This window comes from Prionailurus bengalensis, chromosome B4 (assembly GCF_016509475.1).
Source record: "Prionailurus bengalensis isolate Pbe53 chromosome B4, Fcat_Pben_1.1_paternal_pri, whole genome shotgun sequence".
Classification (NCBI taxonomy): domain Eukaryota; kingdom Metazoa; phylum Chordata; class Mammalia; order Carnivora; family Felidae; genus Prionailurus; species Prionailurus bengalensis.
The window spans coordinates 80,418,709-80,443,589 of NC_057358.1; the positions used below are offsets into that span (position 1 = coordinate 80,418,709).

A 24,881-nucleotide genomic window follows, 5' to 3' on the forward strand; every position below is an offset into this window, starting at 1 on the left:
AGATTTCCTTCCTTGAGAATTCCCAGTGTCTTGTTATGCTTCAGCTGCAATCCTTGGAAATACTGGGTAGCTCTTGGCCTCACTAGGTCTCTTCCTCCTTATCAGTCCCTCTTCATTTATGGGTTCTGGGAAGAAGTTCTAGGGTACAGAATTATCAAGAAGTCACGGATTGGAGTGTGCAGCAGCCTTGGTCTCCCAGGAGAGATATTTTTAAGGTGACGTAAGCACTGCTGGGCAGGAGCCTAAGTTAAAAAGAATAACCCCGGCGATGGGGAAAGAGAACGAGATGGACTTCACGCACTCTCCATCCCCCAAATTCCCACAAATTTGTGGCTATGCTGCCCTCTGGTGGCTGAAGTCTGGTCTAGCATGACATGGACATCTGCCTCCGACAATCCATTAGAATTTCTTCACCCCTCTCCTTCCTCTTGTGGCACATTAGGACAGGCCTTGAAAAGACAGAGGACCCCGAGGGGCTCCCTTACTTTGATTTCTCTTCAAAGACCTAAACCATGTTGGTTAAGAATGAGGGCTTTCACAGTCAGACAAGGCTAAATTCGACTATGCTCTCGCCCTCACTGGGTGACCTTGGGAAAGTTATATAACCTCTCTGGACCTCAATTTTCCCTCATGTAAATGGGGTTAATTGTACCCACTTCACAGGATTATGGATAGAGAAACGAAATGAGATAAGGTATGCAAACTATTTAACACCCTCTCTACCTACCAGTATACAATAAGCAGTGATAGCAAAACAAAACAGAACAAAAACCTAACTGGCTTTCTTCTGATTCAGTTTTGTGGCTTTTTCTCTCAAGCCATTTCGTTATTCTGATTTAGGGAAGCCCAGGTGAGCATTCTGGACCATCGTCCTCCACCTTCAACTTGGACCTCCCCCTTTGCACTCTTCCCTAATGCTCAAACCCAAAAAGAAGGAATTCTTTCCCTTCTCTCTGGGAGGCGCGGGGAACCAGATCTGGTGGAGCTGGGTGACGGGCAGAGGAGTCAAGTCCTCCATTCACCCCTTCCATCATCACATCATCTCTTTCACCTGAGAGAAGGGAACCCAAAAAGTAGTTCTATAGTTCCTGGGGGTCATACTCCTGGCTCCCAGTGGAAAGAAGCTGTGAAAAACAGACATTTCCTATCCACTGAGCCATCTGGTTCCAGGATGGGCTTGGAAAGAGTGGGGTAGGACACAAATTCCGGCTCTGGTCAGTGGGGGCACCGGGCCGGGTTTATTGCACTTGCAACAGAGTTTAAATAAGTCCCGGATGTCCGGAGCTGAGGTGAGGGGGGGTTGGGCAGGGAGAGAAGGGGCAGCGTCAGTGCAGCTGGTGGGCAGAACCCAAATCCTGCAGGCCCAGGACAGTGGGCTCCCCTTTTTCTGGGGGACTGGGAGGGCCTGCGTCTGGCCAGGCTGAGGTTCCAGATCTGTTTGCCATCATGGCCCCTTCAGGGTCCTGGGCAATTCCTGACTTCTTCTGAGTCAGAGGTGGATTGGGCCTCCAGGCCCAGGTCTGGAACAGGCTCAAATGTAGTCCTGGATTGGCTTGGTTAGGTTACCAATGTCTGAGTCTGAGTCCCAGATCAACCCCAGGCCCCAGGTTCGATCTGGCCCCATTAAAGTTCTGAGTCCCCTTGGAGCTGGTTCTGAGCCAGCATCGATCCTCATTTGGGATCTGTCCTGAGCTGGGCCTGGGGCACCATCCACGGTTAGTGTTTCCTTGTCGGCCCACCAGGGTGGGGGCTGTCCAGAGCTTCCAGGTCTCACTCCCCAGGTTCCAGGTTCTTAGCTGGGGGGCTTCCTGTGGATCTCTGGCAAGGCTGAGAATAGATCTTTGCAGGCTGGAGCTGGACAGTAAGTCCTGGTGGCACATCTGGCCCAGATAACTGGGACTGGATTCCCCAGGTCTGGTTCCAAGTTGTTTTCAGGAAACTCTCTCCAAAATGCAAAGGCTGCAGGGAGGCTGGGGCCTCTATCCCTGGATCTGAGTTCCCCTCTCCATGAGGAGGGCATGTGTAAACGAGGGTCCTTCACAGTGCATGGGGGGAGGGGATCCCCAGCTCCTCACCTCCCGGCTCTGGCCCTTCAAGTATGTCTCTGGGCTGGGGAGAGGAGCTTCTCCCTGGCCCTCAGCACCTTCAGGAAGCGCCCAGCCCCCTCCCTGTCAGTAGACTGAGGGTGGGGGGACTGGGCCTTGAGGCTTGGGAGTCTGGGACTGGGAGGAGTCAGGCATCAGAGGTGGCTGGTGGCTTGAGTTGAGCTTTTTCCATGGCGGTGCCGTATGGGAGGGAGCGTTTGAAGAATCCGAGCTAATGAGAGGGGGGGAAGAAGGGAGAGTTTAGATATTCTGGCTTCCATTTCTCCCCAGATCTTATCCTAAGCAGAAATGAAGATCATTCTAGTGCTTCTAATCTCCCCATCTTGGGAAAGTGGCCTAAATTCCTGGCTGTTAAGACTCCCTCTCCAGGGGTGCCTGGGTGGCTCAGTCAGTTAAGTGTCCGACTTTTTTTTTTTTTTTTTTTTTTAGTTTGAGAGAGAGAGAGAGAGAGAGGTCACAAGTGAGCAAGGGGCAAAAAAAGAGAGAAGCAGGGCTCACGGGGGCTCGAGCTCACCCAATGTGGGACTGGAACTCATGAACTGTGAGATCACGACGTGAGCCGAAGTTGGATGCTTAACGACCGAGCCACCCAGGTACCCCAAGTATCCGACTCTTGATTTTGGCTCAGGTCATGATCTCACAGTTTGTGAGTTCGAGCCCCGCACTGGGCTCCATGCTGACAGTGTGTACGGCTTGGGATTCTCTCTCTTCTTCTCTCTGCCCCTCCCCCATGCGCGTGTGCACTCTCTCCCTCTCTCTTTCTCAAAATAAATAAATAAGTAAACATTAAGAAAAAAAAAAAAAAGACTATCTCTCCAGTAGGTCCAATGGGCCAGGAGGGCTAATGCTGGGAGTGCTTTTGGTATACGGGGTTCGTTCATCAGTGCTGTGAAATTGCCCCCAGTTAGGCCAGGGCTGGCGAATAGTTTTGAATTCAAGATCCAAGTCTGACTGCTTAATAGTAGCTGCCTCTTGAGAAGGATTCTGAGGCCACTTCTAGGGTATAGTCAAGTGGTGATGGCTGCCATTAATTTTTGTAGGAAGTGATATCACAAATGCCACATATTTGCCACTTGTGAGTAACATTGCTTTTTTAAGTCTAGGCAAGCTTAGCAGCCTGGGTCAAGAGACTCTTTCTGGGCTAGGGGTTTAGAAGGGAAGGATCTGACAGGCAGGCTCAGGATGGCATGCCTGTGGCCAGGGCAGAGGTAGGGGCACGTGGCCGGAGAACTGGCCTGGAGATAGATGCTTGGGACTACGTTGGGTTAAGGGCAGAACCTGACGAGAGGGCGGCCAAGTCACGGGTAGGATGTGGCTGACCTTGTAGAGGATGTAGATGAGCAGACCTAGGAGCAGGAGGCCAATGAGGATGGCTAGGATAATGATCCACAGTGGGACACCGTGGCTGCCTTCTGCCTTGGTCCACTGCACAGCCGTGGCCACCTAGGGAGAAAGTCAGGAGAGGTCACTGAAAAGTCCTTAGTTCTCCCCACCCTACGCTTGGCTGCCACTTGCCATCGGACCAAGACCCACCTCTCACCTCCCATGTTGGGCTAACACAATTCTGGACGTTATAAAGTTTAAATTCCTCAAAGGTGCGTCATTGTCTCTTACTTTTGGGTCTTCACCCCTGCTGACTCCCCCTCCCCAGAGAATATACCTTTCCTGACTAATTAGCTTGGTAGTTCCTGTTTATTCTTCAGGTCTCGGCTGAAACATCGCTTCCTCCAGGAAGCCTTTCCTGACCCTGCAAGACTGCGTTTCACTGTCCCCGTGATGTGTTCCCTTAAATATCCTGGCATTTGTCACACTGTGTTCTCATTGCCCACTCGACTGTGAACTCCAGGAGTGAAGATACTCTGTCCATCTTGCTAATCGTTATATCTCCAGGATCCAGCCCAGGCTCTGGCACCTAGTAACGCTCAATAAACATATTTTACAATAACGAGGCCGGCCCCCACCCACGTCCCTGTTCTAGTGCCAGGCCCAGTACTCCAAGCCCTAGTGTCCTTGGCCCAGACCTCTGGCCCAGGTTTACCTGAAGTTCCTTTCGGGGAAGCTGCTGAGGCAGGATTCGGTAAGGCATCTTCAGGGCTTCATACACGGCTTCACACTGCAGGCTGAAGGGCTGGTGCTCCCGCTGTGGGTGGGGACAAGGTGTTCGGGGAAGCCCCCCTTAGGATCTAGAGGACACAGGGGCTTCCCCATGATCTGGCTCAGGTTGTGATCTTTCCTATTTTGGACCCATTCTCTCCTGAATATCTGTGTTCCTTATATGAGATAACAGATGTGTAATTAAATAGGTGTAACTAAATAATGTATAATTAGATGATGGCATGTTCAATAAAAAGGTTTTTTCAGGGGCGCCTGGGTGGCTCAGTCGGTTGAGGGTCTGGCTTTGGCTCAGGTCATGATCTCACGGTTTGTGGGTTTGAGCCCTGCTTTGGGCTCTGTGCTGACAGCTCAGAGCTTGGAGCCTGTTTTGGATTCTGTGTCTCCCTCTCTCTCTGCTCCTCCCCCGCTCATGCTCTGTCTCTTTCTCTGTCTCGCTCTCAAAAATAAATAAACATTAAAAAAAATATATATATATATTTTTAAGTTTTTTGAATCATTGATGGGGTTAGACAGCCAGGACACTGCCTGGCCCACAGCGTTTGCTCAGTAAATAACTGCTCTTTACTATTCCTACATCTGCTTGCCTCTCCACTATGGATTCATCTTCCATCTCTGTTGTTTTTATCATTCTCTGCATGCTGGTCTCTCTCCAGTTCTCCCTCCTCTGAATGGGCCCGGAGAGGGAAGCTGTCACTCCCAGTGTGGCCACCAGGTGGCACAAAGGACACACAGCCCAGTCTAAAGGAGGGTGAGGGATGGGAGTGGGAGTGCCTGGGTCCCATTCACCAAATGAGTTGGCTTAAGCACTAGGGAAAGGGAGGGGAAGATCAGGAGGCTCTGAAGGTCAAGGGTCAGGGCTGAGGTAAGGCTCCCTCACTTGCAGGAAGGTCTTGGCCCACACTCGAAAATGCAGTTGCAGACTTCGGCTCTCTTGCCGGTGTAGTGGCCCGAGCTCACAACGCAGCCTAAAACATTCTGCCTCGGGGCATCTCTGGGAAGAAAGGAGAGGCTTGAATGTGGAGTTCTGCCCTTCTGGTGGCTCTGAGAACCCAAGTCCCAGTGTGACTTACCAGGATCTGAGGTCCTGAGGAGGCAGGGCTCCGGCCTGGAGCTTCCCGTCTCTGTAGCAGGTGGTGCTGGGAACCCTCAGGATCCAACTGGAAGAAGAAAGAGACCATTAGGGACCACTCTTGCCCCATCACAGTGTTGAAGTCAGCCAGCACCTGGGTTCCAGAGCAGCTTCAACCTATGTTTTTTTTCAACCTGTTCTTTTCATCCATCCAGTGACCATCTCCTATGGCAAGGCAGCAAGCTCGGTGTTGAAATACAGACACGAACTAAACTTGGTCCTTGGAATTTACAAGATGTGTAAGTAAATAGTTAGGTTCCCATCCCTGCCTCAGGGCCTTTGCACTGGCTGTTCTCTGCTTGGAATGCTCTTTCCTGAGTCTTCACAAGCAGGTTCATCCTTGTCTTTGAGGCCTCAGTTCAACTGTTACCTTCTCAAGAGATTTTCCCTGATGACTTCATTAAAAGACTCTGGTCCCCTGGCCTTTCCATGTTAACATTGCATGTCGATTACTTTTCAGTACCTGTTAATCTTTCCCTTTTTAATGTGATGTAATATAATATAAATGTAATTTTTTAAAATGTTTACTCATTTTTGAGAGAGAGAGAGTGTTAGCTGTGGAGGGGCAGAGAGACGGGGGTGGGGGGCATAGAGAGCCCGATGCGAGGCTTAAACTCACGAACCCTGATATCATGGCCTGAGCCGAAGTCGGGTGCTCAACTGACTGAGCCACCCAGGCGCCCCTCCCTTTTTCATTTTATTTATTTATTTATTTATTTATTTATTTCATTTTAATTGTCTATTACCTTCTACTAAAATGTAAGCTCCATGAGAGTGGGGGCCTTGTTAGTTTTGTTCGGTGAGATATTTCCTGAGCCTATAACAGTGTTCAGTGTAGACACTCATTTAATTAAATGTTGCCAATGTGTAAACAAACTTTAAACCAGGCATTAGGGCCCAGGGAAACAGGTCTGAAGGGGCCTTCCCAGAGAAGGTGGGACAGAGATGGGCCCTAGAGGTATGCCTGGGCCGGAAGGAAGGGAAGGATATTCTAGGCTGTGTATAAAATGGTCTTTTTCCCTCCCACAGCCTTGAGGTGTCTGTGGTCCTTCTGCCCCTTGTTCAGTGACCTCAGTCCTCAGCTTCAGGCACATCCTGGTTCTTCCAGGCCTCCAGGGACCTTCTTCAACCCCCCCTAGCCTTGGTCCCTCTCCCCATGCCAGTCTCCAGGCCTCTCACCTCCAGGCCCTGTGAGTTGGGGGGGTGACTGGTGGTGCAGTTACCAAGTCCTGTAACCCTGGTCATGTAGAGAAGTTGCTGACCTTCCAGAGCCTGGGGACAGCTGAGTTCCAGCACACCCCGGCTAATGGAGCTGGGGCCCAAGTTGATGAGCTGAGGAGAGGAGAACACAATCATCCTGAGAAGGGAAGGCTTCTGCCCTATTGAGACCCTGGGACACTACGGCCCGCCTTTCCCTCCTGCATGTCTCCCACCTCGGAAGTGAAGGAGGAGATCAACAGGTAGAGAGAAAATCCTCTCCAGCCAACACTCTTGGAGATGGAGCCATCCTTCCCTTCCAAGTCACTTAACTGGCTGGTCTCTCCTCTGGCTTTCCCTCACAAGGACCCTGTCCAGGCCTTCGCCTCCCCCTCCCCCTCCCTCCTCTCTTCTTTTCAGTCCCTCTCTCTAGTCCCAGCCATCAGTCACTTACAGTGAGTGGCTCCCCTTTCCCTGTCATTCATTCTGGTCCCACCCCTCCACTCCCAGCAGCCTGCTGGGGAACCAGCCCAGTGCCTCCCCGCCCCCGCCTTGACTGTCCCTCACCTCATAGACGTGGTGGACAGCAGGACCCACATCTCCCTCCTCCTGAGGCTGGTCTCGGGGATGCCAGTCGCTCACTGGGAATAGCACTGCCTCGGGTTTGGAGACACTAAAGAGGAGGGTGGTTTAGAGGACAGCGGAAGGGATCCCATATGCACCCTTTCCTAGAAGTATCTCCCCTCCCAGAAAGGCCCCATTTTTGCCCCGGGGAATTTACCCGTTAAGGGAGACCTGGGCCTGAGCCTCCACTGAGAGCCTGAAGGAAACCACTTCGCTTTGGGAGTTGTTGAGATTCTTGCTGTGGGATGGAGGAGAGACTGAGGCAGTGCCGGAGCCCAGCTGAGGAGAATGCCCCCGCACCAGGCCCCGCCCCCTGCACCAGGCCCCGCCCCACCGGCCCCACTGGTTCCCTACCTGAGAATCTGGAAGTCAAACTGGATGGTTTTCTTTGTGTCCCGGAGATGAGGGACTGTGAACCGCAGCCCCCCCCAGATCTGCGGGACAAGGAGGGAGGACAAAGGAGCCTGTCAGACTGGGCATTTGCCTCACCCCAGTTCCAGCCCCCTTCCCTATTCCACAGCTGTGCTCTGGAAAGGCTGGTCACTGTCTTCTCGGATCCTCACTCCTGTGCCAGACTCACACTGGCTCCTGCCTTCATGGGGTTTCCCAGGTCACACACCAGCAGGCGGCTCTGGTTCACGGCAAAGTAGTCACAGCTCAGGCTGGAGAAGTTCTGGAGGTGGGGTGGGTATAGGTAAAGCTTTGGTGCCCCTCTGACGGGGTCTCCTCCCAAACCCTGCCTCAGAATCCCCTCTCACCCCTGGGTTTCTGACGAGTCCTGAGTACTCAGCCTCTGGAGGGGCTGTGACCCGAAGCTCGGCCTCATAGGCGCCGCCCTCACCCACGTTCTGGGCGTGGAAAGTTAGGTTCAGGGAGTTCTTGTCACCCAGGTACACGTGGTTCTGCTCCCTGGAGGGGGAACACCGGGTAAAGGACACTGGGAAGTTAATCCCCAAATCAGGACAATGAACCATAACAAGAATAAAATAATAATAATAACAGATACCATTTACTGCGTTCCAACTCTACGGCCAGAAGTAGGCCAGATGTTTTATGTAGATTATTTCATTTAGTCCTTCCAAAAAGGCAGAGAAACGGATGCTATTATTCCCACTATACAGATGAAGAAGCTGAAGCTCAGAGAAGTTGAGTGACTTCCTAAGGTCACACAGCTTGCTAGTATGTCCCTATTCTACCTTTGCAGGTGCCAAGTGCTTCCAAACGCCACATGTTCTGCTATGCGACCTTGGCATCTTGGAATCCCCCAGCTTGCTGTTGGCCTTCACTTACCCAAACACTTCCAGCTGTAGGTCTGGCACACAGATATTGTCTTCTCCACAGTCCAGCAAGATCTGAGCCTGGGGAGCAGGTTAGCCTTGAGAGGCGGACTTTAGACCTCCTCCTGGGCTGAAGGCTCCCCGCTCCAGGGCACTGCCCCCAGGTGCCCAGGCCTCTCTCCTCCCGGGTCTCATCGCTCCCCCATCTCCTCACCTTGTCCTCGATGCGGCTCTTGCTCTGGTAATGTAAGACTGGCCGGAGGCCATGGCTGTCCACAGGGGCTTGGGGGTCCAGGGAGAAGTTAAGGGCGATATGAATCGGGGAGAGCTTGTCTCGGAATTCTGACTCGTTCTGGGGGTGGGGAAGAGGGTTTGCTGTGTCAGGGGGCATTGGGGACTTGGTGGCCCTGCTCCTCAGCCTCTCACATGTCTCTTGGCCCATGCAGGGCCCTCAAGAATCCAGGTGCCCAAACTTGACCATCCACTTTGTTTCTGAGGCCCTGACAGCCTGCTTCCCAGTTCCTCTGACAGAAGGGCCCCCTTCCTTGCCCCCAAAGTCCTAAGCCTCTCACTGGACTCTCCTAATCTCTCTCTCTCTCTCTCTTTTTTTTTTCCAAGAGGGGCCCCAGTTCTCTGTGACGCCCTCCCCAGGCCAGTCTGTTCTCCACCCTTGGGCCATACCCTGAGGTAGATCTTCATCTCTCTGCAGTCCTCCCGTGCCCCGTTCTGGATGAGTAGGGTCTGGGTCAGGGTCGCCTGTCTGGAGGCCAGGAACAGTGCCCGCCGTACTCCCCCCTTCTGCTTCTGCCAGTCCAACTGGAGTTCTACTGTGAAGCCTGCAGCCAGGAACATATGTTCAGGAGAATCTGTCTTTCCCTCCTAACCTATTCAGAGAGAAGGGAGGTGCCAAGGTCCCCTCCCCCTCCTCCCCACCCCCTTTCCCAAGGCCTAAGAGATTCAGACAGTCTCTCTCACCAATGGAGTCAGGAACATGTTTTCCAGAAGCATTGAGGCAGAAGCTAAGGTTGATGCTGGAGGAAGACCAAGAGGAAAGCTGGTGAACGGGCACCCTAGCCTCCGGCTCCCCCCGCCCCCCCGCCAGAAAGACCCAGACTGGGGCACCTCCTTTCGTCCCCTACCACAGACGTGGTTTCTCTGCCCACTCCCAGGCCCAGACTGAGGTATTCCAGACTCAGTCTCTGTAATCTCCTGGGCCCCTGCTCACCAAGCCACAGGGTTCCCCTCCAAGCTGCAGCTACGCTCCTCTGGGTTGAACATGGCAGGGAAGATGGTGAGGGAGGCACTGGTAGAGATGATGGGGCGACCCCTGCCAAGAGTGGATATGGGGTCAAGAGAACTAAGACTTCTCTGGAACCCTGGGCACAGGAAGCTGATGCCCAAGCCCCGGGAAGCCAGTGGCCTTTGTACACTTTCCCAGCCTTAGCCCATCTGAGACGTTCCCCAGTTCCCACTTCTCCCCCTGGAATTCATACCTGTACACCACAGCCTTGTCCACACCAAAGGACCCCACGATCAGATCTGCAAGAAGTCCAGAAACTACCCCTTACAGCGAGCCCCACATTAAGGTCCTCCTTTCCTAACCCTCTCTAGTGTCATTGCTCAAAGGAGGCCGAGGCGGGGGGACAGCACCACCTGGTGGCGTTATCCTAGAACTGCACCCAGGAGCTTAGGAAAATGCAGAAGTGGGGGGAAGGGTCCGGGACCAGGAGAGTTCTCAGGTGAGAGGGGCCTGGGACACTACTCACCAGGGTATCCGTTGCCATCCAGGTCTCGGCCTCCTCGAAGGGCAGAGCCAAAGAAGTTTGGCGTGTGGCCGGCTGCCCACAGGGGCAGCAGAACCTGGGAAGGCTTAGAGCCTAGCCCCGCTGGGCCCCCAGGGAATATAAACACCACTCCCCGCTGGGTGTCTCCACCAAAGGGAGCTCCAATCGCTACATCTGCAAGACACAGAACACACACTAGTCTGGAGGCCAGGAATCCAAGAATCCAGGCCTCCAGAACCAGAAATCTCTACCACCAGATCCCAGAACCCAGGAATGTTTTTTTTTGTTTTTTTTTGTTTTTTTCCCAATCTGTCATTCCCAGTTTTCCAATCTCTTCAAGCCCCAAGACCTAGATAGTGGGGTTAAAGTCAACACACCTCCTAGGGAAGTCACTGGGGGGTCTGGGTATCTTAGCTGACAGCCGCCCTCTCCCCAAACCCCTTCTGACTCAGGCTCCAGACTCCTCCTCAGCTCCTGGGGCCTCTGGCGCTTACCATTGTAGCCATCCTGGTCCAGGTCCCCCAGGGGCGTCAAGGAGCTGCCAAATCGGCCAAACTCATCATGGCCAGTGAGGGTGAGGGTGGGGGTGGGCTCCATGCCAGCCGGGTTCTGCAGGTAGATGTAGACCCTGCCCACTTCCTGAGGCCGCCCATCAGCTGTCCGTTCCATGAGCAGAGGTGCCCCCACCAGCAAGTCGTCCAGCCTGAGGGAAGGGGAAAAGCTAGGCACCCTGATACCCTGCCTTGCCACCTCCCCAGTCCCAGTGCCAGGACATCCTAGGCCTCCTGGATCCCAGGCTCTTGCCCACCCAAGTGAGAAGACTTGAGATCTTGTGGTCTTTTAGCTCTCAGTTCTCTCCTTGCTCCTCAGCAAGGGGATGACAGCACAGGAGGAGAACCCAGAGCAAAAGCCTGGAGAAAAACTCTCCTTGGATTTTTCTGTCCTACCCCCCGCTCTTCGGTCTTGGATCTGGGAAGGGCATCGTAGTGTGCCCTCTTCCCACTACTCACCCGTCCCCGTTGACGTCTGTGGCAGCCACTGCATAGCCGAAGTAGGACGCCATCTGGGGTGGGGGTGGACACAGAGGCAGCACTGGGTCAGAAGTAGGAGGTCACTCAACAGGATCAGCAGGGACTGTGGCTGGGGAGGTCAGAGACTCCAGGGAGCCTGGGCTCACTGGCTTACGCCTGGGACTTGGTTGGCAGAGGGCCAGCCTGGGTTGTGTGTGGGGGCTGTCCTCACCTGTTCCCCTGAGAAGTTGTAGAGGGATCGGATGTCTGAGCCATTGAGGATGGTGACCTGGGGATGATGAGATATACCCATTGGTCCCGGACTCCCAGACCATCCCACGGGTAGAGAACAAACAGGTACAGGATATTCAGGGGGAAGGCATTTGCTGGAGACACAGACCGCTTGTTTGTTAATTCCCTCCTGACTTTGCTCTCACACCCCCATCTCTGTGCCAGGAAGCTCCACCACAAGGCACCCTCACTATTTTTCTCCATCACTTATCAACTACTGACAGAGGTTACGTTTGTCTGTCTGTTGTCCATCTCTACCCACTAGAATAGAAGACCAGCGGGGGCAGGAGTTTGGTTTTGTCCTTTGCTTTCTCCCCAGAGCCTGAAGTCGTGCTTGGTGAGCAGCAGACAGTAATTATTAGTTGAACGACTGAATGCACCCTGAGACCTCAGGCGTCCCTCATCCTTCAGGCCTCCCAAACCACAAAGAGCTCATGTCTCCCTTTGGTCCCCCCTCAGTGACTGGCCCCACCAGTCCCTGGTCGCTTGGCTCCTTGCCCCCTTCCCCACTCTCGCTGCTCCTACTCTGGGGTGAGTCCTCTCCCAGACTGCTGGACGGCCCCCCGGCTCTCTCCCTGCCTCCATCACCCTACCCCGACTGCCTCAGTCGCACTGATGGTCCCAGAGCAGATCCAGGAGGGGCACTTCTGGCTTGGAAACCCAGAGTGATTCCCTGCAGCCGCTGCCCAAATTCTCAACTTCTCGACTGGTCCTCTGATGGATGCCCTGGGGAATCTGGCCCCAACTAATCTGTTTTTCCTCAACCTTTCCTTATTCCCTTCATGCTCAGTCAGCCCACGAGTCTGCTACAATGGCCTGACTTTTTTCCTTTTCTGCCATGCTCCTGTCTAGGATGCCCTCTTGCCACATCTCCACAGATCCTTCATAGAACCTTCTCTGATCCTTTGCCACTACGTGGATGGAACTAGAGGGTGTTATGTGAAGGGAAATTAGTCAGAGAAAGACAGATATCATACGGCTTCACTTATATGGGGGACAAAACAGATGAACACAAAGGAAGGAAAGCAAAAATAATATAAAGACAGGGAGGGGGACAAAAGAGACTCTTAAATATGGAGAACCGAGTTCCTGGAGGGTTTGTGGGAGGGGGGATGGGCTAAATGGGCAAGGGGCATTAAGGAATCCACTCCTGAAATCATTGTTGCACTAGATGCTAACTAATTTGGATGTACCTTAAAAAGGAAAAGTAAAGAGAAAAAAAAAAAACCTTCTCCGATCCATTCCTGCCCTAGAAAAGTAGGTTATTCCTTCCTCTTAACTGCTATATCCTCTTAACTGCTTTTCTGAAACTTCTCATCGTGCAGAAGGAACACTGACTTTGGACCAAGACGGATCTAGTTTTAAATCTCTCTCCAGCCCCTTACTAACTGGGTGATCTTAAACCACTTACTTGGTCTCAGAGCCTCAGCTTTCTCACGTGGAAAAGGTGTATCGTATTATCTACCCCCAGAAGCTTGTTGTGAAGAATACACATCATGAGAGGACAGAGCCTGACGCAGCGGCGAGCTTGTGTAATAGTAGATACACCTCGGATTATAATTGTATGTGTGTTTTATCTTACATACTTGATTAGAAGCACCTTACGAGATGGGGTACGGTGTCTTATTCATCTTCTTATCTTTGACCTGGCCTTCATAAATGTTGTTAATTGAATGAACTCCTATGGCCGTCTTATCTGTGTCCTTTCTAAAGCGCTTGTCACGGTCTAATAATAACAGCTACCAATTGTACACCGCCTCATAGTTCACTAAGAACTTTCACAGGCGTTATCTCATTTCATCCTTACAAGAGCCTCGTGAGGTCAGAACTATTATTATCCCATTCTACAGAGAAGAATGAGGCTCAGAGAGGCTAAGTAGGTCTGGGGATTTTGTGGAATGCAGCGGGGGGTATATGAATAAATAACAGAATGACTCATTCAGAGTAAACGCCAGTACTTGAACCCAGGTCTGCCTCCAGAGCCCGTGTTCTGATCCACTTTTTGAACCCTCACAAACTGCCGTGCATGGTTCTTTGTGATTAACCAGGGGAGGGGAAGGGGAGAGAGGGAGGGAAGGTCAAGTTGGGTCTTACATAACCATAAGTGAGGTTCCCTTTGGGCACGCCAGCGACAAAGTCTGCAAAAGAAGAGAAAGTTGTGGGCTAAGGGAGGGGAAAGGGAAATCCGACCAGCAGGGTGTCTGGGTTCCTGTGGCCCTAGGTCCTGGGTCTCCATTCGTCCCCTCCCTTGGCCCCCACCTGGAGACACACTCACCTTCTGTGTCATCACCACTGAATTCACCCACAGCCACAGAGTATCCTGGGGGACAGGATGGGTGGATATTAGTATCCCTGGGGGGACCCCTCTGCTGTGGCCAATCCTTCAGTTCCTTCCCCAACCCTACTGGGCCTTCCTACACAGCCTGCACACAAGTAGGGCAGGGGGACATAGGATGCCCGAATGGAAGAAGAGAGGTGGGGAGGGGGGTGCAGGGGTTGGGACAAGACCACTGGAGGTTCTTCCCCCCGATTTCCTCCCCGGGGCTCGCTCACCCAGGTAGCTGTCATCGTAGATGGAACTGGCCTGGCGGGTCTGCAGCTGCCCCTGAACCAGGTTGATCAGGTACTCGGGGTAATAGGATTCGGCAATCTGTTCTTGGGTGGCCGACAGGATCTGGCCTGGGGAAGGGGGTGAGGAGCTGGACGGATGGAGGAGGAGGGTGGCAGGGAGGGGGGCACTGGGAGCTGATTGGGTGGGATTGCAGAAGTCTGGTTCCAGGAAGGGAAGCTTGTGGAGGGTGGTGGAAAAGGGTACAGAAGTCTCAAGGAAGGGAGAGGAGAATCTGGGCAGGGAGGGAAGAGGGAAGGACGGTGACCTCAGACTGGAAGAGGGATGAGAGGCTGTGTGCCAGGGGACTAAGGGACAGCAGAGGAAGGACTTACCTTGCCAGAAGTAGCTCCCTGGTCCACCCAGGACCACGCGCCCAGTCTGTGGAGGGAAGGAGAGGAGTCCACATCTGGTCCTGACCCTCCTGGGACACCACCCACAGCTGCTTCTCTCCCAGGCAACACTCTTACCTTGGTGAACTCAGCACTGAAGCCCCCTTGGCAGTAACCCTGTCCTGCGGCCCAGCTGAAATCTGTGAGGGGAGAAGGTGGTGGGAAGGAGCCCGGCACAGACGGGTCACACAGGAAAGGAGAGAGAGCTGAACCAGAGAAAGGATCTCCCTGGACCAGACAGTGATCAGAAAGGCTAAGCAGGGTGGGGAATCACAGGGAGGAGGCAGACACAGGGCACATGCCCCTCCTTGCCCTACCTGAGCGGCAAGGTGCATACTCCAGAATTCGGGTGAAATTGTCCGTGGAGAGGTAGCAGGTGCCCACGGGATCATTCAGCGGCTCCTTCTCTGTGCGCCAGCTATATAGAGGAGCACAGGCCTGGCGAGGCCCAGGAGGAGGGGGCTTCAGGTGAGTCCAACAGGGCCTCCCCCACTCCCTCAGGCCTCTGCTCCATTCCCCTGGTCACACCACATAACACCACTAAGAGCCACTGTCAGCCTGCTGGGCCCTCACCAAAATGGAAGAGCCGTGGGCTCGAACCGTCGCTCCAAACCACTGCAAGGACTTGTACTCCACAGGCTCCTCTCCCTCTGGGCTGGGCAGTAATGACTCCAGGAGTCGAGAGCCTTGGAGAAGTGAGAAAAGGGAGTCATGCCGGGCTGTGGATGGCTGAGCCCTAGAGCGGCCCCCACTCTCAGTCTGGGGGTGCCCGGGCACTTGCAAGCCCTGAGCTCCATGACTCACTGGGAGGAGTGGGGAGGGGGTTTCAGAGTCTGCTTTGTGTAGCCTGACTCACCCCTTCCCTGACATGTGTGCATCCACGGGTGCGCACACAGAACCTAGCGTTTCTAGAGTTGCTGTCCCCTGGTGCCCCTGCCTCCTCACCCAGCTGGGACAGGGACGCTTGAAGTGATGTGGGGCCACGGGGGTGGTAAGTAAGAATGGTTGTTTCCCGAGAGGGCAGTCCTCTGGCTATGCTTCTCTGTACCTGGGTCGGTGTCTCTAACAGCACCTTGTCCCATCCCTTCTTTTCTGGCTCTCACAATTCTGGATCTCTGTTACCTTATGTCTCTCTCCCAGCATCTGTCTATCTCTCCAAGCCCTATCTCTGCTCTCTATAGTACGGTTTCTTTCTTTCCTTTGATTCTCATCTGTCTTTCAGATTTAAAAACAAAAGTGGCGGGGCGGGCAGGGAGCCTGGGTGGCTCAGTCGGTTGAATGGTGGAGTGCATCTGACTCTTGATAACGGTTTGGGTCGCGATCACACAGTTCATGGGATCGAGTCCTGCATTGGGCTCTGGGCTGTCAGCAGAGAATGCTTGCGATCCTCTCTCTCCCTCTCTCTGCCCCTACCCTGCTCTCTCTGTCTCTGTCTCTCTCTCTCAAAATAAATAAATAACTAAACTTAAAAAAAAAAAAAAATGAATGTGTTTCATGATCTTATCCCTGTCCCTGCCATCGTCTCCGTGTTTTTATCTCTCCTCTTTTTGTCCCTTTACCCCAGTCTTTATCTCTGGAGCCAGACTGTTCAAGTTCATGCCCTGGCTCCACTATTTACTAGCTGACTTTGGACAAGGGACTTAATCTCCATTTTGTCATCTATAAAATGGGGCTAATACCTCACACGGTACTGAAAGGATTAAGTGAATTAAAGTGAGTTAAGATATGCCGGGCGCTCAGGACTGTACCTGGCACAGAGCAAGTGCTCTTGAAGCGTTCGTTAGCTGTTATTGTTTATCTTTCCATCTGTCTCCCTCCCAGCCATCTCTGCATCTACTCTGGGCTTTGAGCTCCCTGAGGGCAGTGGTTTCATCATGTTTCAGTCCCCTGCAGCACCAGCACGGTGCCTGGCGTGCACCGTCACTTAGTCAGTGCTTAGTTAAACGGACTGAAAAGTCTGTGTGACTCTCCCTGTCTTTGTGTTACTGCCCTGGCCTCCCAGAGTTGTGGGTGATTCAGGGGAAATGAGAGCCACATGTTTCTGAATCATGCCCGCCCTCCTTGGGCTGGGCTGGACTGGGAACATGGTGTGAGTGCCACGGGAGTCGCTGCACGGCTTCTACACTGAGCTGGAGCACCAGAGCCTGGAGGGAACGTGGCCTGACCGTGGAACTGGACAGGCTCCACCCCTCCCTCAAGGCACCCTTCGGCCCGCCCCCAATCCGCAGTACCACCCCCAGTCCCTTCCTGAGCTTCCCCGCCTACCAAGGAGGTTACCTTTACTGTCAAATTCAATGGGGGTGCAGTGTACCGGGCTGGTGCCCCAGGGACAGAGGTAGACGGCACCACCCTGCAGCACTCCCGGCTGGCTGGTGTTGGCCTTGGGAGCTCCCACCAGCACGCTGACCCTGTGGAGGCGAAAGGAGAGGCGGTTCAGAGTGACTCCTTCTCCAGTCCCCCCAGGCCTCTGGGCCAGGGGCTGGCCGGGGGTGGGGTAGATGCCCCCTGGGTTGTATTTATATCTCAGAAGATGCCACAGATGCCAGAGGCACAGGCTGGAGTCAGGCGGTCCCCATGTGGCGCTGTCACTAACACAACAACCACCCCCCTCCACCACCTTCCCTTGTTATTAAAGAGAGGAGGAAGCGGAGTCAGTTCTGAGAAAGGAATAGGGGCACCAGAGGGCCCGAACCCCATCTTCTCCATCTCCACTCTGGACCTGCCGGCATCGGATATGCAGCCCCTGGAGCTCCAGGGTCCTCTCATCCTCTCACCTAGCCTCTACCCTCTCGTCCCAAGCCAAAGTCCTTCTCTAGGCCAAGACCCAGGCATCGGGCTGCCCAGCCCTGGGGTGTGTAGGAGAAAAATGTGAGTCTTGGGAATCAGTCAGTAGAAGTGGAGAGTGGAGCTTGGAGGATGGTGAGGATAGATTCCCCTGGGCTCTGGGGTAGAGCTCCCCATCTTGGCTGGGTTTCTGTTCAGCCCCTGAACCCCTTTCCCGCACACCATCCCTAGGAATCTGAATTCAAATCTTGCTCTCCTGGGGTGTTAGCTCTGAACACGGTGCTTCGAGACGATGAGGAGAAAGTTGCCTCTGCTGGGGGTCCTATGTAATGGGGTGGTCAGAGTTAAGGTCCTGGGCAATCTTCTCACCTTCGACTCTGCCTCTATCATTGTCTTTGAGGTCCCTTGTCTCCAAGGTCTCCATGCAGCCATCAGCCCTCTTGATTTTCTCCTCCAGGGTCTCCCACAAGGACTGCATCTAGCAGCTGGGGGCAACTGGACCTGGCCCCTGGGCCGGTGTCCCTGCCAGTCTGGCCTCTACTCTCCTCCCATACCTGCCTCAGACACTGCTTCTCAATCTCTCTGTCCCTCTGCCCTTATGATTACTTGCTTTCCTCGTTTTGGTTTTTTAATCCTCTCTCTTGATCTCAAATCTTGTGTTCTTCATCTCTACTGGTTTCTGGCCCCCTTCAGCTTTCAACATTCCCAGTGTCATCCCTTCCCTGATATTTGGGTATGTTCCCTAGCTTTTCTTATCAGGAAAGAGCCCGAGTGGGTTAGTATGGTAGCGGTCCCAAAAGCTAGGGTGTCTTCCAAGAGGACCAGGAAGGGCAGGGGTGAGTGGGGTGGGGTTCAAGAGGAATAATGGATGGAAGCAACGAGGGGGCAGGACCATGGTACTGAAGGGAGAAGTGAGGAGTGGGCAGGGAGGAAGGGAGGATGAGAACAGAGCAGGGAGAAGGCAGGGTCCAGAGGAACAGGAGGGGGGCCAGAGAGGAGAGTTCCTGGAGTGAAGGGGGGTGGGGTGCGAGCCCTGGTTACCCTGGGGACAGGAAATGTTTACTGCCTGTGGCTTCCTGTCTGTTTCCAACCTCTCACTTCTCCGTTTGTCTCCCACCCGCAGGGCCCCACCCCTCTCACTCAGGCATTACATCCAGTTGAGGGGGGTGGGAGCTGGCGACTTGGAAGGCAGGGACCCAGTCAGCTGCCAGGCCCACAGCTTGGTGGCAGGCAGAGAGTGAGTGCATTGTCCTGGGGCTGGGTGAGGAGAGAGGGGTGCAAGCCTCTCTTAGTAGGGGCAGCCCCAGAGAATAGCTATGATACAGGAGGCAGTGAAAAGAGCACTGGACCATGAGTCAGGAGTTCTGGGTCAGGCACCAGCTCAGTGTGGACTTGGGCAATACCCTTTCCCTTCTCTCTCCGGGTGAAGAGGTTGAACAGGTTGTCTTGAAGTCTCTTGGAGCTCCAGCACTCCCTTTCCAGGAGAGCACAGGGCTGCAGCCAAAGGACCCTGCTCCCACTCCCAGTTTTCCCACACCCCTTGCTCTTGGGGAGCAGCTGAGCCTGAGTGCTCCTGGGCTGGCTTGTGGAAGAAGCTTGGAGCCTGGCAGGGTTAGAAGGCGAGAAAGACCTTACAAAGCCTGGGAAGCCCACAGGCTCGTGAGCCAGGGGTGTGTACATTGTAGTTGTGGGAGGGTTCAGGAGATGTGGTGTGCAGGCAAGGGACACAGACTCAGATGCCCGTCCCCACTCCATGACTTATACCTGCGGGTGCAGTGGCCCTTCCATCCCAATAAACAGTGCCCTCTCCCACGTGCCAAGCAAAGTGCCTGGTGTCAGAGTAGGCACGTCACCGAGCTTATCGCTGTTCTCCCTCTCCTAGTTCTTGCTTCCTAAATCTGGCAACAGTTGGGCCCTCTTAGAGGTCCAGGAAGGTAACAGCGGAGCGTCCTTGCGCTATTTTCAATATTTCAGAAAGCCTAACGGAAATCATGCATTTACCTGATAAGGTGGCTGGGCTAATTAAAACCTCAAGGGTATCTGCTTTGGGCTATAATTATATCAACTGATGTAGGGAAGCTGGTTATATCTCAAATTGGTTGAAAGCTCTGATTGGCGGCTACAGATGTCTTCTTGTTCTAACTTCTAGTTGATAAAAAAAAAAAAAGACAACAGGGAAAAGGAATGAATTATTCCTTATTAAATGCAGTTTGGCAGATAAACTCTTCCAAAATGCCGAGTTCAAGGGAAGAAATCATTGCCATCATTTCTTTTGAAACCTCAGATCCCTGAAATTCTAGAGTTGGTTCTCGGAGACACGGACCACCACAGCTGCAAGGCACCAGAGAGAGCATCCACTGGGTTGAAGACTTCCTTGCAGATGCCTTCCTTGCAGACTTCCTGCCACATGACATTTGAGGAGGCCAGTTTGGTCCTGACAGTCCTCCCCATCTTCCTTTAGAGCAACCTCTTTTTCCTGTTTTATACAGAATGCCCTGGAAAGATATTGTTTGATTTTAAACAAAAATACAGAAAAAACTTGTTGTGGTTTTTTTGTTTGTTTGTTTTTTGAGAGAGAGAGAGAGAGAGAGAGAGAGAGAGCGAGCACACTCAAACAGGGGTGGGGAAGAGGGTGAGGGAGAGAATCTTAAGCAGTTTCCAGACCCAGCACGGAGCCCGACGTGGAGCTCAATCTCACCAACTGTGAGATCATGACCTGGGCCAAAATCAAGAGTCGGACGCTTAACCGACTGAGCCACCCAAGTGCCCCCAGGAAGAAACTTTAATTACAAGATTGCTGACCTAGTCCCATGTTCTCATTTTACCAAGGAAGTTAGGGAACATGGCCAAGGTCACTGGGAATCCTTCCTGACAGAAGAACCAGAAGCCACGAATCCTCATTCCTAAGCCAAGGTTCTGGTCTACCCTGTTGCCAATTTACCCCCTTCTCTCCCCTCTACTATCTCCCCAGCCAGGCTTCTGATTAACCAAGTTCCTGTTCAATACATGGTTACTGTTTGACTCTGTTGGCCTGGCAAGATTGGGGGCGGGGAGTGTCAAGTGGATCAGGGCCCAGCTCCTGTAGGTCCTATAGCAGCCCTGGCCAGGCCCCAGGAGGACATCTACATCCCCCAGTGTGTTCTCAAGAGATATGTCCGGCTGCTTGGTGAGGAAGAGTTGTGGCAGTACCAGAAGAGAAAGAGAGCTGGGTTAAGGCTGAGCATCTTTCCAGCTGGTGACCTGGGCCAAGTCACTTCTTCTTTCTAAGCTTTGGATTCGCTCCCTATAAAATGATGGATTGCCCTTGAATGGTCCCTAAGCCAATTTCTATAATTCCTGAAGCATCGGCTTTATATGTGCATATAAAATGGGGTAATAGTGTTTCCTCTAAGGCAAAGATTTTTGTAGCCATCCGGTGGAAAAATTGATATGACAGTGTTAAGGAATGTGAGGGACCATTATTACGACCACTACTATAAACAAATACTAGAAGCAAGTAAGAGATTGGGGGCGGGGGGGGGGGGAAAGTTAGACAAAGAACTAGGTGATATCCAAGGAGGAGAAAACCGGAAAACAGAAAGCGACCCTGTAAAAATCATGCCTCCCGTGTACTGATCACCTTCTATGGACCAGGTGCCTTTTGTATATATTGTCTCATTTAGTTCTCAGAACAGGTTCATAAATTAGGTGTCTGATTCTCGTGAAAACACTTCGAAACAAACACAGAGCTTAAGTAACTCGCCCTAGGCCACACAAAGAACAAGTGGTGGGGCCAGGACGCACGCCCAGCTCTGCCTTACTTAAAGCTTGGCCCTTTCCTGCCACATAAACCTCTCTTGTGCTCACCCTGCCCTTTGATGCTGTTTCAGGGTTCCTGTGAGAGGGGTTGTAGGGGGAACAAGAACACTGAGGCCCTCCGTCTCCAGGATGATGGCCCCAGGTGGGGGCTGTGTTTGTCACCACTGGGCAGGAAGGGGTTGCAGGCCCAGCTGTGGAGGGAGGGAGGTCACTGGGGAGGTGGATTGTTCAGAGCCCTATTCTAAGGGTGTATTGTAAGAGAAAATGAGAGGGGAGGAGTGCAAGCTGGACACCTGGGTTCTCTTGGGAAGAGAGATGAGCAGGAGGGGATGGGGGAGGATGAGAAAGCGGGGTCCCGGTTTGGAAGACTGCTTTAGGGCCTGTAGGATCAGGCCAGGGGCCAGACAGACACCTAGGGAATGGGAGTGTGGGAAAGTCCAGATGTTTTAAAGGAGTGTTGGAAAAGGGAGATGACACTTTAGCTAGGTGGGGGTGGGGTATGCGCGAGGTTAAGAGCCAGACAACTGGATTTACCCTGATATGGGGGAGGATCCCATCCCCTCCCTGCCGGGTCTTCTCTATTCCATTAGGGTTGTGGTAAGCAGTTTGAGGGGGCCTGGGGGAGGCCAGGCCTGGCAGAGACTCCAGGCCAGGGTGATGCAATGGGGTTTGGGCAGGAGGCCAGGGGGGGTGGGGTGGGGGTTGGGTGGGGACCTTGAATAGCGCAGAACCAACAGCTGGGGCCTAATCATCTTTCTTTTTTCCCATCCCCACATTCGTTCTCCAGACAAAGAAGAAATTTGTGTGCCCCCCCCCCCTTGAATTAGCTAGATTAACCCCTTTCCTCCAAAAATTAAAGAAAAGGCATAGACATCAGTTAACTGTATCCTATATAAAAACAGCTCACCTCTGACAGAACTTCTATCAAACCCTGAGACATTGGGGTTGGGGTGGTGGTGGCCGGGACCAGTGGAAAGCTCAGAGCCCAGAGACGGAGAAGAAGGAGGATTTCCCAGTTAGTGTGGAGGATCAGGAATCTGGCACCTGGGAGTCCCTGGCCGGGCCCAGGGGCAGCTAGCTACCTTCTCCTCTTCCTTCCCAACCCCCCACATTTAAACAAACACTCCTGTTCCCATGTTGCCTCAGCTCTAACTCCGGTTTCCCTAAGTCTATGGGCTCCCCACTTTCCAGGCGGTCAGGTCCGGTCTGCTTGTCACCCTGCTGAGCTGGGAATGAGGACCCTCCTTTGAGACTTCTCCAGTCCTTGATGTCCTATGTTATGACGCTCTGGGGCCCAGCGAGCCCGCGTCTCCCCAGCTTCCGACCCCAGCCCTGGAGTCCGGTCTCAGTCCAGCTCCAGACTACAGGCTACAGGAAATCGGCATTTCTCTTCCTCCCAAGAGCTAGAGGAAGAGGGAAACCGCCCACCCCCCTTCACGCGCGCACACACACCCCTCCCGACACATCCGAGCACCCGCCCTTGGCCGAGCCCGCCACAGCGCCGGCGCCCCCAGTGCCCGGGTCCCGGGACTCTCCTCAAGTTCCCGGGTCCCCTCGTCTGAACGGAGATTGGGGGTGGTGGGCGGAGTAGGAGCCCGAGGAGAAAGGGGAGGGAGCCGCCATCCCCCTCCCGGGTCTTTCCTAGTCTGAGCGGAGGGGGAGGGGAGGATGGGGCTGGTCCCCATTTAACCTCCGGACCCCCTCAGTCTCAGACTCCCCTCTTACTACACACAGCTCATTCTACCACGACCCGTCCTCCCTCCGCACAATGGCCCTCAGGAGTCCCGAGGTCCCGCAGGGCTCCAAAAAGCCCTTCCCGGCCTCCGCGCCCCCTCTCCGCCCTCATCCGCCCCGGGTCCCCGCAGCTCACAGATCTCAGCCAGAGACCCGCTGCTCTCCATTCGTGCGTCCTCCTTTTCCTTGGCCCCGAGACCCTTGCCCAGACCTCTCCAGCTTCCAGTTTCGTGTCTTCTCCCCACCCCACACATGTCTCCCCACTGATCTCAAACTCCAGGCGCCCAGCTCCACGCCGGCCACTGTCCCCTCCCTACTCCCGCGCGGGCCCCCAACTCTGGCGCGGGCCCCCAACTCCAGCCCTAGTCCTTCCAAACTCCGCCTCTCAGACTCAAGCCTTGGTCCCCTCCAGACTCCAGCCGCGCCCCCAGTCTCCAGCCCCCCACCCTCCCAGCCCCCATCCCGCCACTAACCCTCCTCACTCACCCGTCCGTCCCCGGCCGGTAAAACTCCACCGAGAAGCCGAAGAAGGAGCCCGGGGGCCCAGCGAGCACAGCTGGGGCCTCCGCGTCTAAATTGAAGCCCCCGACCCTGGGTGGCGGCGGCAGCAGCAGCAGCAGCAGCAGCGGCGGCAGCAGCAGCAGCAGCGGGGGTCGGCGCCGGGGGCCCCAGCGCAGTTGCACGGCGTGGAGAGGGAACCCTGGTGCCCGTCTCCCCATAGCGCCCGCTCTTCCCTGTCCTGGGGCCACCGACCCGGAGCCGCTTCCTAAACCTCCCAGAGGCGAATGACTCAACGCGGGGAGGAGTTTGCCAAACTCCCGGCTGAGCCCTCCCCCCGCCGGCCGGGGGGGCGAGAGGGGGGGCATTCCTGGGTCCTTGGAACGCTGAGCCCGCGCCCCCCACCCCGAAGGGGCGTGGGGGGGGCCGCACCTCTCCACTCCCCTTTCCTTAGCCCCAGCTGGAGGCCGGTTGTCTGGACTGGGTCAGACTGGGCGGGTTTGGGTTTCCCCCCTCCTTCTCTCTGCTTTCCCCTCCTTCCTCCCCCCTCCTTTCCAGATGTACAACGTAAACGCTCGGAAAAGGAGTCGGAAAAAGGGAGCGGAGAATTTCCTAATGAGGAAAGGAATCACCTCTAAAGGGAGGAGGGAGCCTGTATATGTGTGTGGGGGGGTCTCCCTCATTCCTTCAGGGAGGAGACTTTGGGGTCTAAAGAGACAGGAGACACCTCTGGCATCTAGCCAACTGGGATTCCCCTTGCCTTCCCGGGCCACTGGGTGCCTGGGTTTTTGCCAGCTGGATTTGAGACTCAGGAGTTGAGGTACAGAGTGCTCCCGGGCAGCCTGATCTGATGGGGACCTACGGGGGCTCCTGGAGTACTGACCCCCTCACCCCCTCCTCCAAGCTGCTAGAATTGCAAACCCAGGAGTTGGGGATCACTCACCAGGAAGATTCTACTTCAGGTCACCCCCTTCTTGGTTGTAGGGTATGGAAACCTCTTTTGAGACCCTCCCCAGAAACTGGCAGTTGACCAAGAGCCTGGGAGTGGTTGGGAGGGGGGGTGCTTTGGGCCCCTCAGTGACTTCTTGACCAAACTGGCCTGAAGAATTGTAGAATGGGGTGGGGTGGTTGGTGGTGGTGGTAGCGTCTTGCAAACGCACCCAACCTTTAGGTTCTTTAAGCTGGAACCCAGAACCCATTATCCCCGGATCCCCTGTGAATATAGAGGAAGAGACTCTTTCTCAAGGGAAGGCAGTGACCCCCTGCCCACCCCTTCCCCCAGCCCTGGCTCTGTGTGATGAGATCACCTTTCAGGATTCTAGTCTTTATCTTAGTCTGGGGGAGGGGGACCAAGGGGCCTTGATTTTCTCCTAAACTTTCCTTCCCCGCCCCCTTCCTGCCTTTTTCTTCCAGGACTTCTCCCCTTCCAGAATAATAATCCCCCAAATCAAACCCTGCCTCTTCTCTTCCCCAGGCCCCTGACCCACTCTGGCCTGGGGGACTCAGAATGAAAGTACCCAGAGTCAATGCTTTTT

At 54.1% G+C, this 24,881-nt stretch overlaps 1 protein-coding gene and 1 long non-coding RNA gene across 2 annotated transcripts; one reads left to right on the top strand and one right to left on the bottom strand.

The window, feature by feature from the left end:
- Positions 1-1,215: 1,215 nt before the first annotated feature.
- ITGA5 (integrin subunit alpha 5) lies at positions 1,216-23,844 on the bottom strand. The gene is made up of 30 exons (XM_043564197.1): positions 23,335-23,844; positions 16,810-16,940; positions 15,106-15,218; positions 14,850-14,970; positions 14,611-14,672; positions 14,476-14,521; positions 14,086-14,211; positions 13,808-13,852; positions 13,627-13,670; positions 11,474-11,530; positions 11,242-11,294; positions 10,726-10,934; positions 10,214-10,405; positions 9,941-9,986; positions 9,673-9,774; positions 9,423-9,478; positions 9,129-9,283; positions 8,662-8,799; positions 8,461-8,528; positions 7,929-8,079; positions 7,751-7,843; positions 7,525-7,604; positions 7,328-7,408; positions 7,114-7,219; positions 6,529-6,681; positions 5,291-5,377; positions 5,098-5,211; positions 4,144-4,245; positions 3,426-3,548; positions 1,216-2,316 (listed from the first exon to the last, which is right to left on the bottom strand). The coding sequence occupies exons 1-30, from the start codon at positions 23,712-23,714 to the stop codon at positions 2,233-2,235; spliced, it is 3,318 nt and encodes a 1,105-aa protein (XP_043420132.1). The 5' UTR covers positions 23,715-23,844; the 3' UTR covers positions 1,216-2,232.
- On the top strand, positions 5,501-9,544 carry LOC122473533. The gene is made up of 2 exons (XR_006294696.1): positions 5,501-5,588; positions 8,375-9,544. It is a non-coding gene; the product is annotated as an uncharacterized LOC122473533 (long non-coding RNA).
- Positions 23,845-24,881: the final 1,037 nt, after the last annotated feature.

Coding starts and splice junctions, on each gene's coding strand:
- ITGA5 (XM_043564197.1), bottom strand. CDS start 23,714: ATGCCCCCCCTCTCGCCCCCCCGGCCGGCGGGGGGAGGGCTCAGCCGG. Junction 8,529..8,661: donor AGAGCCGCATCGAGGACAAG/GTGAGGAGATGG, acceptor CCTGCTCCCCAG/GCTCAGATCTTGCTGGACTG. Junction 8,080..8,460: donor CTACAGCTGGAAGTGTTTGG/GTAAGTGAAGGC, acceptor TTCCCCCTCCAG/GGAGCAGAACCACGTGTACC.